This window comes from Callorhinus ursinus, unplaced genomic scaffold (assembly GCF_003265705.2).
Source record: "Callorhinus ursinus isolate GAN/ISIS: 27379988/994484 unplaced genomic scaffold, GSC_fseal_2.0 scaffold6, whole genome shotgun sequence".
Classification (NCBI taxonomy): Eukaryota; Metazoa; Chordata; class Mammalia; order Carnivora; family Otariidae; genus Callorhinus; species Callorhinus ursinus.
The window spans coordinates 59781800-59796218 of record NW_027397068.1 but is presented as its reverse complement, the minus strand read 5'-3'; the positions used below and the strand labels follow the sequence as shown (position 1 = coordinate 59796218).

Here is a 14419-nt window from a genome sequence, read left to right as displayed (position 1 = left end):
CCTAGCCCGGAGCTCCTCCCCTGTCACAAGGTACCATCAGACCACTGAGGCCCTGAGAACATTCATGCCAGCAAGCGTCTGACTTGGGGAATATACTCAGTGCTCAATATTAGCACCAATTAAATTTCTGTTTTCAAGATTTGGGGACTGGCCACAGTGAAATAAATATATACACAAACAAGTCAAAATTAGATCTGAGATATATCTTGTTGTAAACATTTGATATAGCTTCATTTCTTCTAGGGAGTTGATAGGGTTTAACTTATTATTATAATCACCATCATCACCTCTATCATTACATTCTTTCACTGAGGTATCTGAAAGGGATTTAAGGCAACTTCTAAAAAAAAATCATTTATGTATAACATACGATTTTAGCATTATTTCTCACAGATTATTAGGCCTAAAAATTAAATATAAAAATAAATAAACTCAAGTTCTTAATTATATGCAGTAAAAAACAAGAGCATACCCTTTAAAGACAGATAGTACAAGAGGTACCAGATGAGGGCCTTTAAATGTCAATAGTGCTAAAATAGAAAGGTTGCAAAAATATAAGTCGGCACCACTGAGATACCATTAAATGGAATATAATTATACTATCTTTAAGTCGCACAGAGTAAACACTAGATTACAAAATTAATACATATTTGATGACGAAAGAACTGTGAGTCATTCAATGACCTTTTGCAAGTAGGCACGACATAAATAAAAATAAAAATAACAATAATTTCCCTCCTCTCAAGGATTATTCTGTTCCAAACAGCGACGCCAGTGCAAACCAGAACCAAGTTTGATCTTTCCACATAAGACAGTGTCCCTCAAGGGCAGGTAGCAGATGGAGGGAGACATCCTAATGGTAGTGGTCTAAGGATCTGTCCTTGAGTTCCTGCTACTGAGATTCCCCAGGACTATCCTGGGTCCTGTTTCAGTTTGAGTCATGGATGTTCAATTCCTCCTTTGAAGAATATTAATATCCTCAAAATTCATGCCTTTTTAAATTGTCTAGAGGCAGACTTTCAGAAGGAAAGGGAGCACTGGGAATTGGGTCTATGTGGGGGAGTAGCTATGAGAACTGATTCATGTCTAGGTTGGGGAGGCAGCCGCCCGTGATGCATGGGAATGCAACAATGAATTAACCAGCTTCACAGAGGATGAACGCTGTTGGGGGCCAGGCACTTGGGTCCATAGACCAATTTGAGGGGCAGAGAAATGCTCAAACTGCAGGGTAGGATGGCTGCTTTTGAAGATACAAATGACTGAAAGGACCTTGGGTAATTTAAAATCACAAGTTCAAATCTCAAAATTCACACCCTAAAGTATAAGGATTTCTTTCATCACCTATGGCTGAGATCATCCCAAACCACATTTAGTAGATCAGTCTTGGACGTACTGAATTACAAAATCCTCTAATTAGGTCTGGACTGTGAAGCCGAGGTATGGATGGAGAATGGGCAGGCCTGGGACAAGGAAAGGGATGACCTCAAGGAGGACTGCAGGTGCTCTGACCCCGCGCATCCTCACCCCCACTGCAGTGCTCCCGTGTGGGAAGGCTTCCCTGGTTGACTGGGTCTGAATCCCACGACTTCTGGAGGGTGAGACCCTGGGTAAGCTCCTTAACCTCTCAGGGCCTCAAATTACTCATCTGTTAAACGGTGGTCACAGAAACAAGAGTAGCATCTCAAGGGGTCCTACCAGGATTAAAGAAGCAAAGATGGGCAAACTGCTTAGAGCGGTGCCCGGCTCCCAGTACGCTATTCACAGACGGAGAGATGGTGGTTGTTTTTGTATCATCCCTGTTGTTATTCAAGAGAAACCTAATGATATTTTTATGACCTATTGGGATAACAAAACCTCCACGCAAAAGGGCCTGTAGGAAAGGTTGAGAATTCAGGAATGAGAAAAATTCTAAAATGTATTGTAGAAGTTTGCTATTACTTTTTTTTTTTTTTTTTTTGGCTTAAGGCACTCCGAGTTAGCTTTCAATTTTTCCCAACAACAATACAAATTGCTAATATTTTGATGCTGGTTGCCTCATGATAGACCTAAGAGTGAAGCAGAAGAGCCAAGGCTTCCTTGGGAAGCCCCCGAACCCTTGCTCCAAAGCTGGCGATACTGTTAAATGGACTGAAAACTGTCCTCGATTATCTCAGGATTGTGTTATGACCCTGTCAATGCCGGGGCTTTAGGAAATTTCTGGGGAAAGGCCAGGGTTGGAGTATGTTGCATACTTCCTGCTGCTACAGTAAGGTCCTGTAGGTAACAAGTAAGCTGAAAGCAAAGAAGGAACAGCACAGCATCCTATTAAGAGCAGTGACGATTTCTTCCTGTATCTTGTGATCCAAGATGCTAAATTATTAGATGGAGAAACACAGAAGGACAGTCAGAGAAATAAATAGTGGGGCTTGGTTCCTAACCCTTCCATCACAAATTCTGAGGAGCACCATCAGCCCAAAGGAGGTAAGAAGCATCCTCATTTTAAGGCTCTCTCCACTGGGAGGAAAGGTATTTATTGTAGTATGTATAATACTTACTCACTTTGTCAATTCAATAGTATCAACTAAAGTGGAAATGCTTAGATAAGTAAATATTACACACTGAAGTGAGAAAAGGTGACCACTCCAAGTCAAATCAGTGGATTCCCGATCCAGCACAGGGCTTCAGGGACTCAGAGTCCTTGTTTGCAACCTCACTTGAATGGCAGAATCACTGCCATGTCACAGGAAAAGAACCCCAGAATACTCAGTATTTCAAACTGTGAAAGAGCAAAGGACTTCCAGGATTGGCTTTATCAAAATAAGACTTATTAACATAGTCCCTAAGAAAATATGAATGCACCAGTGACTGGAAAATGATTTCTCTTTAGTGGCCGATAAACACATTCATATGCTATTAATTTAATTGAATATTACGTTTAAGGGAGAATTTGTTTCTTGCCTTTTCCAGGAACCAGAGGCCACCTGCATCCCTCTATTTTTAAAGCCAGCAGCATAGCATCTGCAAATCTCTCTGTACCTGACCTCTGCTTCCATGGCTGTATCTTTCTCTAACTGACTCTCCCCCCCCCCTTATAAAGATTCATGGGATTACACGGGGTCCACCTAAATAATCTAGGATAATCTCCCCATCTCAAGATTCTTAACTTAATCCCATGTGCAAAGTCCCTTTTGACATATAAAGTGACACATGCACAGCTCTCAGGGATTAGGATGTGAAGTTCTTTGAGGGGTCATTCATTTGTCTATCAGTAATGCCCACCAGGGGCACCTACATTGGCTCAGTGGGTTGAGCATCTGACTCTTGGTTTTGGCTCAGGTCATGATCTCAGGGTCCTGAGTGTTGGGCTCTGAGCTCAGCGGGGTGTCTGCTTGAGATTCTCTCTCCCTCTGTCCTTCCCCCGTTTGCATTCTCTCCCCCCGCCCCCGGCAAAATAAGAAATATATCTTTAAAAAAAAAGTGCCTACCCATGTTCTTCCTCTAAAAACACTTATCAATGGATCTTTCCTCTAGCTGGTAGGATTCCTGGGGACAGTATTTACATCTGTGGACTTTTACGGTACTGGGTGTGTGGCAGTGGCATGTTGATAAACATTCAGTGAGCTTTCCAAAATAAATAAATAAATAAATAAAGGAATAAAAGGGCCCTGAATTGTAGCTTTTGCAATTTCTATGGTTTAAATACTTTCATCAAGGCCAATTTCAAGCTAATGACTTTACTGAATGTAGAGTTTGGAAAAGATACAGAGTTGTACACCATCTGACAAATACAATAAAATAAATTACCCCAAGAACATAGATAATAGTAAAATGAAGTAGAGTAATGAGGGCATGATGGGGTTTGAGTATGCCTTTTGTTTTCATTTGAATCTAATTTAGTTAATTGTAAGTATATACAAATTAATTTCTATAACGGCTCTGTTTACCAAATAGCTTACAAACTTCCTGTAGCTTAAGCACTCTAATGTAGAATAGTTCCCTGTCAGTATTTTAAAAACTGGTTTACTATCATTAAGCTTATAAATAAAAATGTCAGGAGGTTTTTAAATTTCAAACATTAGCATGTTAATACTTTACGAGAATACAGTAGTGATTTATACATTATTATTCATGTACTATGAATGTGAAACGATTCCCAAGCCAAGATAACAACATATTTATAATGCTTGTTTCATATTTAGCTACTAGCATATATTTTATATAAAGCAGTTAGAAATCTCGAGTATTCCCTGAATCAACATAATTTCCACAAGGTTGACAATAGCCAAGGAATTAGATGAAATGAAAAATAATAATTAAAGCCAAAATAATTAAAACCAAATTTAAGTTCTTTAAAATGTTTGTCATTTAGAGTGCTTAAGCTACTGCAACTTGGCTCTCTCCGTGGTCTTTTTTAGTACAAAAGAGCCGAGTACTACGTTCTGTAACTTTCCTGGCTGACTGACAGCTTCCCACCAGATGCAAACAACAGTGAACCTACCTACGTCAAGTAAACTTGACACTACTGAAATCTTTTAGACATCATGCAAAATCAAAAATGTTAATTCCAAGGAGGGGGGAGAAAAAAAGGGAAAAGTTCCAAAGCAAGATGACACACAATAGTAGGATAATCAGAGATAAAATATTTGCCTAGAAAGTTTTTTTTTAAGTATTTTTCTAAAGTCAATGAGACTTTTCCTTGTTGCTAATATAATAAAATATTGGCAGAGGAAATAACAGTTTTCAGTGAAGAGTGGGGAGTATATGTCCAAGCTTGTGTGGGTCATAGTTGTTAAATGGCAGGGATTATGGAGAAAAGTGAGCCAGCAGAAGGAAGAGGATTTTACAGAAGGGCATGTATTCTGTGGAAATACCTTTGTTAAATCAACAAGAAATACCTGACAAATGGAATAAGTATCTATACCTGTATTTATAAATAGAACAATCTGATCTTCCTGAGGCAAATTAGTTGACAAATACAGGACTTTTTCATTAACTTATACGAAACTAAATAAACAAGCATAAAATCTATCTAGACATTTTTGTAATCACACATCAATTTTGATTGGGATCAAAATTCAGAGCCACAATCAATGAAGATTATTTCCGACAGCCATGATGCAAAGACCTGGCCTTCCCCGGCAGTGCTAATTTCATGATTTACTTACACACTTCCTGTGGTGGAGCTGCTATCAGTGAGGAAAGATCCATTAGTCCTTTCCATCTGGGCCAGCCTGAAAAACGAAAATAAAGAGGTTCCATAAGGTGGCCCCATTGGGCATGGTCAACTGAGGTACATTCTCTGTTGTTCTCACACTGTCATAATTCTGACAAAATATGAAAAGGTCTAAATCTTCTCATAAGATCGGGAACTTAAAACAACATCTAATGTTGAGTTACCTCTCTATCACCACTGCCTTAAGGCTTGTGGGCCTTCATCTTTTACCATGCTATATAGACTCCTAATTCACCTAGGCTCCTAACTGATCTCCCAGGCCTACAACTGGTCTCCATTCTCACAAATCTGATTATGCTCCTCTCATGTCTAAAGACTCACCATGACCCCCTTTACCGAAGACATAACCCAACTCCTTAGCAAGTGGGGCTTCATTATTAGACTTCAGCTTCTATTCCTTCACTCCTCACTCCTTTAAACAAGCCATGTTCTTTCCCAGCTCAATGCTTGTAAGTATGTTTTTCCACTAGTCTAAGCCTACCTTTTCCCAGAAATTCTATCTGGCCAAGATGCAGTTCAAGTGTTACTATTTATGTGATGTTTGAACTAACCATTTTAGGAACAGCTAGTTGCTAACTCCACAGACACTTCCTATATACACTTCTTTTCTGAAAGTTTGTGCATGCCAGCAACACCAGCCTGTATTCTACATTGTTTAAGGACTCTAAAATAAACCTCTATAATAAAGCATTAGCATAAACTTAATTACATATTGTAATTCATATGTGCACCAACTCCTGAGAACACTTTCAGTTCCTACACTCATGAGCTCAATAATCACATCCCATGGAGATTCACTCTTCATAGAATGCACAGCAAGTCTTTGATAAAGTGCAAATCACAACATGGAAAGATGAGAACCCAGATTCCAAATACAATGGAGTCACAACCCTTGCAAAACATCTCTTAAATCAACGCATGTCAATGATATAGGATTCATCCAGAAATAGATACATTCTGGGTGGCAACGCAGCAGAGGGCTCCTATCAAAGTCTCTTACCGTGTGGCATACTGTTCTATTCTGGAATGGGTGTCATCATGAAACAGCTGAGGAGACTGTGAGGGGCTATAAAAGAAAAAGCAAAGAAACAATTTTACGCCCAAATATCGACAGACGTCACTATTAGGAATGTTAGCTTAGTTAAACAGTGAATTTGCCATGCAAACAAACCATGAGGATTGTTACCCAGGAGGCAGACTATTCTTTTAGTTCAAGAGTTTCGTAATTACCCCCATGCTAATGACACGGACCAGAGTACCGGCTCCTGCAGACGGAGCCGTGAATACTCACTCATAGTGCTCCGGCCACATGCTGATGAGAGTGACAGGACTGCAGAGGGGGAGAGGGAAACAGAAGTCACAGAACTAGCACTTGAGAGCGGCTGCAGACAAAGGCAGTGGGAGGCTGGGGGAGAAGACTTTCTCAGCTGTCTTCCACTCTCACGTTGGGTTGCCCTGAGGTGCACCACGGGGAAATCAAAAGTAGCAGAAGTGCCTGTTTATTCTAGAGAAGAAGCTGCGCATTCAAGTGCCTGCAGGGGCTTTTCACAGATATTACAGGACATTTGTTACAGGAGAGCAAACGCATCTTTAAATAGTCTCATTGAAAAAAAAAAAAAGAAACAAAATGCTCTACAATAGCTCAAAAACATGGAATAATTGAAAAGATAATGCTCCACGATATACTGAGAGATGATGCAATCAGATTCTTGTTTTTCCTGGAGAAGAAACGTGGTCAGAAATTCCAAAGACTACATTATATATTGATGGCAGAGTTGCAATAAAACAAGATTTCTCTGATTCCTTGTCCAGTTTTAAATGTAAAAATTCAAACCCGAGTACACACAAAGTATCTCAACCTCCCAGAGACGCTGAAAGAAGATGCTACACCTAAATCCTCTCCCCTACACCCAGCCCCAAATTTCACATTATCAATAAAGCTGAAAGCAACTAGATGATGATACACTTTCTTCAAACAAAATTTTTTCTGGAAGTTCAATCTATGAAAATGATAAGGAAATGTGTTCTTGCCTGAATCTGGAGTTTGACCCTTCAGTACCACTTCCAGCCCTGGGGACTCTCCAACCTCAAAAACTGCCTAGAAATCCCCACGTCTCCATGAAATATCCTTCGAAAACAACTGAACATAATGAAAAACACTATTTTTTTTTTTTTGAGGAGAGTGGGGTGAGGTGCTGATGAATGTGGGAATTTAAAAGTCTAAAGAAAATTAGTTCTTTATTTGATTAAATAGTCTCCCACACAAGCTCATGTTGATTGAAACAAAGAAGGAAAGTTTAAATTATTCTAAATCTGCTTGATTCTGCTATTTCTATTATACATAGAAACTTAAGAAAACGTTAATGATCTCATTAGCTGCTACTGGGAAGCACAAGTTAATGTCTGAATAGCAAAGATTAAAAGGAGATGAAGGGCATCTTATTGGGCTGAAAAACTAAGACTATATGGACCTACTTTCAAAAATAGGCATTAATCCAGTCTGTGTTTGTCAGAATATTTGTAAATAGACTTAAACATCCACATATAAGCTAGTTACAACAATAATGAAACAACACAGTATTATTCAATCATCTTTTACATCATTACTTTTCCTTAACTCTGAGATATGGATGTTAAACGTCAAGTGAATGATTTGCTATAAACTTTCCAAAAAAAAATAGTAGCTACTCAGAGAGTATTTCTAAAATTCAAGTGTACTACAACACCTGTGGCAAACTTTAAGCACAAGAAAAATATGTACTTTTGATTTTAATTGAACTCAGAAAAGCTTTGTGAAACTGCATGACTGGTTCTTGCGAAGTTAATTCAGTTAGCACAAAAGTGATTCACTGAACTAAGATAAGAATGGCAGAGGTAGAAAGCTGAACCGAAGTTCTCGAAAGTGTTTTATATATTGAGAACATAGAATTCTAAGAAAATAAGTAAGATTAAAAAAATCAAACTTTAGACCTCATTGACTTCAAAGTATTTTGATTTGTAGAAAAAAAGGTTACGTGATAAATTTTCTCATTTAATTCTGGGAGATAAAAACAAGGCAGTATCCCACTGCATAGTTAGAGTCTACAGTTAAAGAGGGTTCAAAATCAGACATAGTTAATAATGTAGCCTATCCCTGCTTTCCAGAGCAGGGGCTGAATGGGGTGTTTTGTTGGTTAATCACACACTAATATGCCGTGAATTAGACTCTATTAAATATACTTAATATTATATAAAATATAATCCAGACTTTCCTTGAAGAACTTAATGATTCTTTCAATGCCTTAGGCTTCCAGTCTTTTGCCTTCTTCAATCCATTTGGCCCAGAGTAGGTGGGGCCCCAGTGTGCTCTCACAAATAAACCTTCAATGGTTCCCTACTGTTTTCAGGATAAAATCCAAACACCTTGGCACGACTTACAAGGCCCTTCATTATGTGGGTCCTGCTTCTCTCCCCACTCTCATTTCTTGCCACTATTCCCAGCTTCCCACCCCAGTTTCCCAAATGATCTTGTCTCTGGGCTTTTGGAAAATACTTCCCTCGCCGAGAAACTCTCCCTCTCCTCCTCCCACACCAAACCCTGCACGTCTGGCTCTATGAATCTTCCAGGTCTCAGTTTAGCTGAGACTTACTTCCTCACTTCCTCCCAGTGCATGAGTTGGTTCTTGCTCCAGTAAGAACTCGAAAGGACCATGAAACTCATCTATTCCACTTTAACCAATACCAGGCAGAAGTGTCTATTTTACTTCTTTGATCTTTAGGGAAACCAACCTACCTTTTAGCCAATAATAATCTCTCACAATTCTCAAATGACTTTTACCACTATTTTTAGCTTGTTTCTTAGGTTTATTTTCTTTTTTTAAATTAACATATAATGTATTATTTGTTTCAGGGGTACAGGTCCGTGATTCATTAGTCTTACACCATTCACAGCACACTGGGAGCACCTGGGGCCCCACCTACTCTGAAGCAAATGGATTGAAGAGTTACCATTGCTCACCACAGCAATGGTAACTCTTTAATCAAGTTCTCATTTATTTTGATTTATTTTTTGAAAACTCTTGCACATATAGTTACAAAATTAATTAAAAAAACCTAAGCATGGGTTTGTTTACCTCCTTTTAGTAATAACTCGTTTTTCTCCCAAATCCCCTCTATGTATGCATGTATAATTACTGGATAGGAGATAAGACATTACATTTTGCAGGGATGAAAGAGAAAGATGCAAAAGACAATTCTAATCAGCTTCATAAATAACTTCAACACATTTACCACTTGACTGGTTTTTCTCCAATGTTCTCTCACAAACAGGAGAACAAACGAAATCAAACTTTACTACCCACTCACATAAATTGTTACACCAGAAGATTAAGTGGCCCTGTACTAGAAAGGGCTCAGCAGAAAAATGAACTATACTGACTTCAAGAATGCGTTCTAAAATTAAAAAAAGAAGAAAACCTGCCCACTCTATCCAGTATCTCATAAATCTTTTTCAAAAAGCATCTTGTGACATCTGATTTAATCTTATACTCCTTCCTTTCTTTCTCTTATTTACCTCTCCCTGAAAATGCAGGCAAACTGATGATAGATGAAATGAAGCATTTTCAGAATCACGGCCAAAAATCATAGCACAAAATTATTTGGTATGCTTTTCTGTTCTTTTTCATCTGAGTGTCTTTAAGTCACTCAGAATAGAATGATTGATGTCAATGATTATTTTGACATGAAAAGGCAAATTATCAAAAATGCATAAAAGGAGTATAAAAGATCGATCTAGATGCATGATTCATATGAAGGATGTAGATATTTGAAATGGGACACAAAATGCCAGTGGTTTATCCTAAGAGTGAAAGGCACATCACTAGTTCAAGCCTATCAAATTGTCCTGTAAACAAAAGCACTATGTGATCCTTCTATGCTTCAGGCAGCTACTCCAAAGGTTAATTAGATCTGATATCAAGGGAGTAAAATTATGCGTTTATCATGGGGTGTTCAGCCCAGTTAAACTATATATTAGATAGTAAAACAAATAAGAATGTAAAATCATATAACCTTTTGAAGAAAAAGACAAAAATATATCCACAAAACAAAGAGACAACCAAAAATCTACTTTTCCTTATGGATTTTAAGTATTTGAATAGCTCTCTTTAAACTGAAATTGCTCCAAAAAAATTTATTCTAAAATGGACTGTGGAAAAAATAACTGGGAGGCATAATATTTTAACTGTATACAGTTTGATATCGAGCAAAGTTATCAGAAAGTTAGAATTTTTCTGTATGCTTTACATGTGTGGTATTTTGGGATCTATCAATATACACAGTTGTGCACCCATAACATTATATATTGAGGGATCAAATATCTACTGTGCTTCGACTGTGGTCTTTCTTCTACTTCTTAGAAGTTCCACAAATCAACAAAAAACAACAACATACATTTGTACATAAACTCAGCAAAGCCAATGGAAAGCTTTGCTTTATATGGAATATAAAGCTTTATATGGAAAAAAAGCTTTATATGGAAAATACATATACAAAGTTTTATATGGAAAATACAATACAAAGCTTTATATGGAAAAAAAAAAATCCAAGCTAAATAGTCTATCCTTCCATTCTGACATCTTTGAGTCGTAGATTGTCCTAATACCAGACTATGACTACTCTCTGTGAATCTCTCATACACACAGTAAAATGAACTAAGAGTTTTGAAGGTTAAAGAAAGAAAGACGGATTTCACAAAAACTGTACTCAACACACTTCTTATACTTCTCACTACAATTTTCTTTACAGGAGAATGTAGAAAACTTCACACTTCACACCTCTGAGCTTCTTTCTAGAGTCATTTGAGAGGGCATCTTTCTGTAACTAAAACATCACCATTTTTATGACTAGGCACTTTGCTAATGATTAGCAATAAAAGTTAATTTTTCCCAGGATTCGAGCACAAGAAAATTGCCTCAGCAGGTGCATTTATGCTGCAATTTTAAAAAGTGATTCAAACATTTAAAATCAGATCTACTTTGATCTTGATACATCATTGTTCAATAATTTAAACTTCTTGCATTTCTTCTGGCTTGCTTTAGAATTCTTTTCCTTTTCATTTCAGGTTAAAAGTTGTTATTTTTCTTTTCTTTATAATGCCATAGTAATTTTGCTATTTTGAGACTTTGTTTCATTTATGTTTATAAACTCAAATTACACACTTTTAAGAAATTTTGTCTATTTTATGTACCTATAAAGCTATCTCGTTTTGCTGCCTTCATGCTTAAGAGAAAAGAAATTAAAAATATTTCATCAAGATTTTGATGAGATTTTAGCTCAGGTATATATGAAGCAAGATAGTCAATATTATTAATAAATTTACAGTAAAAACATGTAAAATAAGTGTAAAACATACTACGTGAAATAGCAAACCCTCCCCACAGGAGGAAAAATGGAAAATGAATAAAATCATGAAACAGTGCATAACACAATTCGCTTTAAGGATTTTTAAGAGGAAAAGAGATGACCAAGGCAAAGGTTGAACACACAGTAATACATATTTTAAAAGTGGAGGAACACTTTACCTAAAATTTTAGCTGTGGCATTGTCAAATCAAACAGCAAAAACTCATGTTGTGAAGACTGATTCCAAGGTTATTTACCTCTTTTAAAATGAAACATTTTGCACGTGATGTGCTGAGCACCAGGTGTTACACTGCACTGACCTGATGACTCATTGGTCATTATATCAAAACCAATGATGTACTATACTTTGGCTAATTGAATTTAAATAAAAAAAAGTAAAAATTTAAAAAAATGAAACATTTTACCAAAACACAAATTCTTTGTGGTATCAGATAATTTCTCTTGTATCATTAACATAATAAGAGACAACATCAGAGAAAAGGGTACACAGACGTTTCAATATTAAAATTAAACTTACGTTTCTAAGTTGTCACCTTCAAGAACTGTCTGGACAGGCAGGTAGCCAAGCCGAGGATGTTTGGCAAAGTATTTCTTTGATCTGAACTTATTCTTCAGCACCTTTGTGAAGTCTCGTACGTCTTCCCCAGATGTTGTCTAGGAAGTTGAAAAAAATTATACTTCTTCCATTAAAATGGAAGGAGATATCTAGCTATAATAAAATTCGAGCAGATATAAATAACAACAATTTCAGTAGCTTTATGTATTTCTGGAACAACACAGCATGTCATGAAATCATTAAATAATATCCAGCAATCAGTTCATAATTTTTTAATTTTCATAACTAGCTCATTTCCCCAATATTTAAAAAATTGGGCCAAAAAGTAAAATTAGTTTTGGCAATGTTATTGGTTGATTCCTATTAATAAAAGAGCTGTGATTTGCTATTAAGTGTGTTTAGTGATGATGAAGCATTTTGGATATAATATGGTTTTAACTAAAGTGAATAAATGAGGGTGAGCTATATACCTCCTACTGACTTCACACAAGCCAGCATATATTAAAGTAAGAAGCTGAGGCTTTGGGAACAGTTCATGGGATAGGAGGAGCGGATGGGGTGGGGACAGATTTCAGGTCACCTCACCCTAAATGATTATTAACTAATCATCTTGAAATGGTCAAGGAAAGAGCATCATTTTATATCGCATTACAAATTTAGTCCATGTCAAATAATTATATGTTTGTATGGTTGGGAAAGACAAACTGACAGTATTCCTTACAATATTGTGGCCCCGTTCCTTCTTTCTTATTTATTGCTTTCTCCTTTTCCAGACTTCAATATATGCTGGATATTATTTAATGATGAGTCCTGGTTGTCATGTGACAATTCTAGTTTTTATTTACAATATGTTATACAGACACCAACTTCAGTCCTTGTGAAGAGGCATTTAAAATATTCACATTACCTGCAGAGAACTGAATTAAAACCTGTTCGTCTGACTCCTAGTTGGCTATTCAACCTAAACCTGGACAGACCTCACTCCTATCGCTTTACAAAACGGAGAATTTTTCTATAATAACAAACCCAGTACTAAATACGCTGCTCACTTGCTGCCTGCCCCCCTCTCCTTGCACCCTCCCCAGTCCATCTTTTCCTCCATGACAAGCATGCCCAGGACTCACACAAACTTGTTTTGCAAACAGAAGCTTAAAAAATATAACTATTTTTTAAAACAACTAAATTCTGAGTCAGCCCTTATGTGGTTTTGTTGCTTTCCATCTGCTCTCATTCTACCTAAATGTGTCTGCTTCTAGTACACAATTAAGAGAACTTTTGATTCTCTAGGCTTGCAGAGCAGAGAGGAATAAGCCCAAGCTATTTATAATGTAAGTTCATCAATTTTATTTTTACTAAAAAAAAAAAAGTATAGCAAGGACCACCCACATTGGCACTAGGCCTTTGCCATCAGACCCACAGTGTCTAATCTTTTCCTGAATAACACAGAATAAACTACATAATGTCTGTAGTTATTTAGGTACAGATCCTTCCAAAGATAAAGAAGAATTTTATAGAAAATAAGCTATTAATGAAAAGAAAAAGAATCCAAGGCACTCCATAGAGGAAAAGTGTTGCTAAGAGAGACAATGGTTTGGGGGTACTAAGACCTAACCAGATAGAACAGGAGAAATAAGCAGAATAACATTTGGAAGTAAAGAAGGAAAGTCTTAGAGAAGGGAGGCCTGGGACTGAGAATAAAGCCAAAAGGACCTATCACCTTATAAAGGACATTTGGACCTCTGGCAATGGGTTTCACAACTGCGGCTCATTACATTTATAGATACGTTCTCCCTGAAATGTTTTGATAAAGAAGAAAAGAAGGGAAGAAGCTTTCCATGACAGAAATATAAAAAGAAGGCCCCAATGCAAAGATAAGCATTTATGACTCAATTTATTTTTCTGTCTGCTCTTAACACCTTGTTAATATACAGAGAGATACGGAAGTACTGGCCTCCATTACTTGGTCCACCTTCCTCTGGCAATAAAAACGTTTTACCATTTAGCCCAGTGGTTTCGAGCCATATCCAGGCTTTCAATTCGGGTGGCCCTGAGTGGCATGGGTGGGGCAGAAGGCCAGGGGGGCAAGGTACCAGGACACTTACCAGTCCACCTCTGCCAGGGCAGTATACAACACAGTGCTTTTTCTATATTCACAGGGTTGTGCAACCATCACCTCAAAAAAGAAACCTTGTACCCACTCACGAGCACTCCCGCCTCCACCCTAACCCCGTCGCCTCCCCTCAGCTCCTG

General features: G+C 37.4%; 1 protein-coding gene across 17 annotated transcripts in view; it reads right to left on the bottom strand.

Moving 5' to 3' along the window:
- Positions 1–14419, bottom strand: part of UTRN (utrophin) — a 498468-nt gene that overhangs the window by 18197 nt on the left and 465852 nt on the right. For 14 of the 17 annotated variants that reach the window (XM_025866206.2, XM_025866193.2, XM_025866194.2 and 11 more), the window contains 4 exons: positions 12131–12267; positions 6504–6542; positions 6213–6278; positions 5145–5210 (listed from right to left, as the gene is read on the bottom strand). In XM_025866206.2, coding sequence (XP_025721991.1) covers positions 5145–5210; positions 6213–6278; positions 6504–6542; positions 12131–12267 — 308 coding nt within the window. Of the gene's footprint in view, positions 1–5144; positions 5211–6212; positions 6279–6503; positions 6543–12126; positions 12268–14419 lie in introns of those variants that run through there. The other 3 variants (XM_025866212.2, XM_025866196.2, XM_073894039.1) reach the window with 2 other exon arrangements.